Source organism: Chaetura pelagica, unplaced genomic scaffold, assembly GCF_000747805.2.
Source record: "Chaetura pelagica isolate M959 unplaced genomic scaffold, ChaPel_1.0 scaffold595, whole genome shotgun sequence".
NCBI lineage: Eukaryota > Metazoa > Chordata > Aves > Apodiformes > Apodidae > Chaetura > Chaetura pelagica.
The window spans coordinates 25,909-28,460 of NW_009953221.1; the positions used below are offsets into that span (position 1 = coordinate 25,909).

Genomic DNA, 2,552 nt, shown 5'->3' on the forward strand with positions numbered 1-2,552 from the left:
GGGTGGGTGGAGGCAGGCCCGCCAGCCACCGCAGAGCATGCCCCGGGCTCCCCGGAGGAGCCGCGTTCTTGGAAAGGCAGGTTGTGAGTGGGATGACTCAGGTCAGCAGCTCTGGCAGCCAACCCAAACGCAGGGCCCGGCCACATTCCCACCCTGCGGAGATGTTTCCTGGGGCCGCCCCTCCGGCTCCAGGAGCAGGAGCAAGAGAGGCAGCTGCACAGCTGGCCCCACCTCCCTCGTTTCTGAGACAGGGGCTGCTTTCCAGTCCTTAAGACCCCAGAGGTGTCTCACACAGCTAAAAGCATCTGGTGGGACAGCAGTGGCCCCCAGGCAAAGGAATGGGGAAGACATCTGCGATGGAGACAGGCTGAGAGAGTTGGGGTGTTCAGCCTGGAGAAGAGAAGCCTCCAGGGAGACCTTGGAGCACCTTCCAGTGCCTGAAGGGGCTCCAGGAAAGCTGGAAAGGGACTTGGGACAAGGGCAGGGAGGGAGAGGACAACAGGGAATGGACTAAAACTGGAAGAGGGGAGATTGAGGTTGAACACGAGGAGGAAATTCTTGAGTGTGAGGGTGGTGAGACCCTGGCCCAGGTTGCCCAGGGAAGCTGTGGCTGCCCCATCCCTGGAAGTGTTCCAAGGGCAGGTTGGATGGGACTTGGAGCAACCTGGTCTAGTCGGAAGTGTCCCTGCCCATGGCAGGTGCTGGGACTGGATGACCTTTAAGATCTCTTCACATCCAAACCAGTGTGGGATTCTATGACCAGGAGTGTGCTCTGATGTCCACCAACTGCTGTCCTTACTCCTCCCACGTGCACCAGCACAACCTCTTGTGCAAGAGCAAAGGTAGGCAAAGCATGGCTATCACCCCCGTTTGCTGTGTCACAGCACCCAGATCCTCCAGAGCAAAATAAAAAGCAGGCAAACAGAAAGCAGCTGCCACAGAGCCGAGGCACGGGGGCTCTCCCAGCAGCTCTCCCAGCAGCTCTCCCAGTGGGTGGGTGCCAAGCCCAGTGCCGGCTGGGAGGCAGCCACAGGTGCAGGACGGCCCATGCCCGGCCCGAGGGCGGCTGCCCAGCCCCAGCTCTGCGATCCACAGGGAGGGACGGGTGCCAGGCAGACAAGCAATTAGCTCCAGTTCTCGGAAATACTCTTTTAGACCCTGACTTTTTCTCCTCTTGCCTAGAGACAAGTAATTGTGTGTCTCAGCGGGCTCTTGGCAGGGAGCAATGCCCCGGGCACTCCAGAGGCAGAGCAGGAGGTGGTTGGGAGAGGTCAGGACTTATTCCTAAAGGCAGGGAGTGGAGCAGGATCAAGGACCACAGGGATCCCAACTGGTTGTGAGCCCAAAAGGGAGAGGATTTTGGAGAGATACGAGTGGGACAAGGCTTGCCCCAAGAAGATCTGCTAAGCAGATGAATAAGCCGAAGGAACAACGTGCTCTTCTCTTGGACAGGACCATATGTGACCCCACAATTCCCAGGCACCTCAACTTCACCGCTGCTGGCAGGACAACCCAGAGCTGCCACACTGAGGGCTTCACCACTGCCCTGCAAAGCGTCTCCTGCCCTGTCCACCACACCCCAGGAGCAGAGACATCCCAGATCCAGGCACCAGGACTTACCTTGCTCCAGAGGCTCCTGCAGCCGGCTGCCACTGGCCCCTGGTGTGGCGGGCAGAGGCCTCTGCACACGGGGCCGGTGAGAGGGCACCGAGATCTTCACAGGCCCCACATACTCCACGTAGGTGCCAGGGAAGTCACCCTTCTGCTTGGTCCGCTCGTTGACGCCCAGGATCCACCCGATCTGATTGGGGGTCTGTTCGTCCCCATCCTTAAAGCCCAACGCTTGCAGGGCCCCCTTGCTGACCACCAGGATGTCCCCAGGGAGCAGGTCAATGTCCTCCTCGCGCTCCTTGCGGTAGGGGTAGAGGGCGCGGTACTGGAACCCGTCGGTGCTGCCCATTCTCTTGGCTCTGGGGAGGAGGGCTCTGAAGGGTGAGGTGACTTGTTTAGGGTGGGACAGAGGGGACCTCAGAGGCAGCTCTGCCCCATCAGCACTCTGAACGTCTCTGTGTGAACCAGCACCCCAGGAAGCTGGTCGGGTGCTCTGGCACACTTAGGTGCAGCCCCTTTTCCTGAGCTTGAAACCACGATTCAACCAGATGATGGAGCAAAGGGAGAAGGAGACAAACATAATCCAGCACTGGTGAGCGGGCATGCAGCAAGGAAAGAGGAGATCAGGGTCTGCTTCACCAAGAATGGTTTGTTGGAGCCTGGGGGGCAAAACCACAATGTGCTTCCAGCCCAGAGCAGCGTGGCATGCTACGTGTCCCTTTCCAGTGCCTGCAAAGAGAATAAGACTTGTCACTGCATGGCCAGGCACCCTGCACCCTCCTGAGATGCCAAGGTTCAAACTAGGGCTTCATCAGAGAGGCAGGACTTGATTCACTCCTACCTACCAGCCCATGCTGAGCCTTGGATCCAACTAGGACATGCCAATACCAACTGATGCTCCCCAAAAGCAAAAGAGAAACCAGCAGCTGTGGGCAGGAATG

At 58.9% G+C, this 2,552-nt stretch overlaps 1 protein-coding gene across 1 annotated transcript in view; it reads right to left on the bottom strand.

Moving 5' to 3' along the window:
- The window catches only part of PIK3R2 (phosphoinositide-3-kinase, regulatory subunit 2 (beta)), a 15,106-nt gene extending 13,146 nt beyond the window's left edge, over positions 1-1,960 (bottom strand). The window contains exon 1 of the mRNA XM_009997792.1: positions 1,621-1,960. Coding sequence (XP_009996094.1) covers positions 1,621-1,960 — 340 coding nt within the window. The remainder of the gene's footprint in view (positions 1-1,620) is intronic.
- Positions 1,961-2,552: the final 592 nt, after the last annotated feature.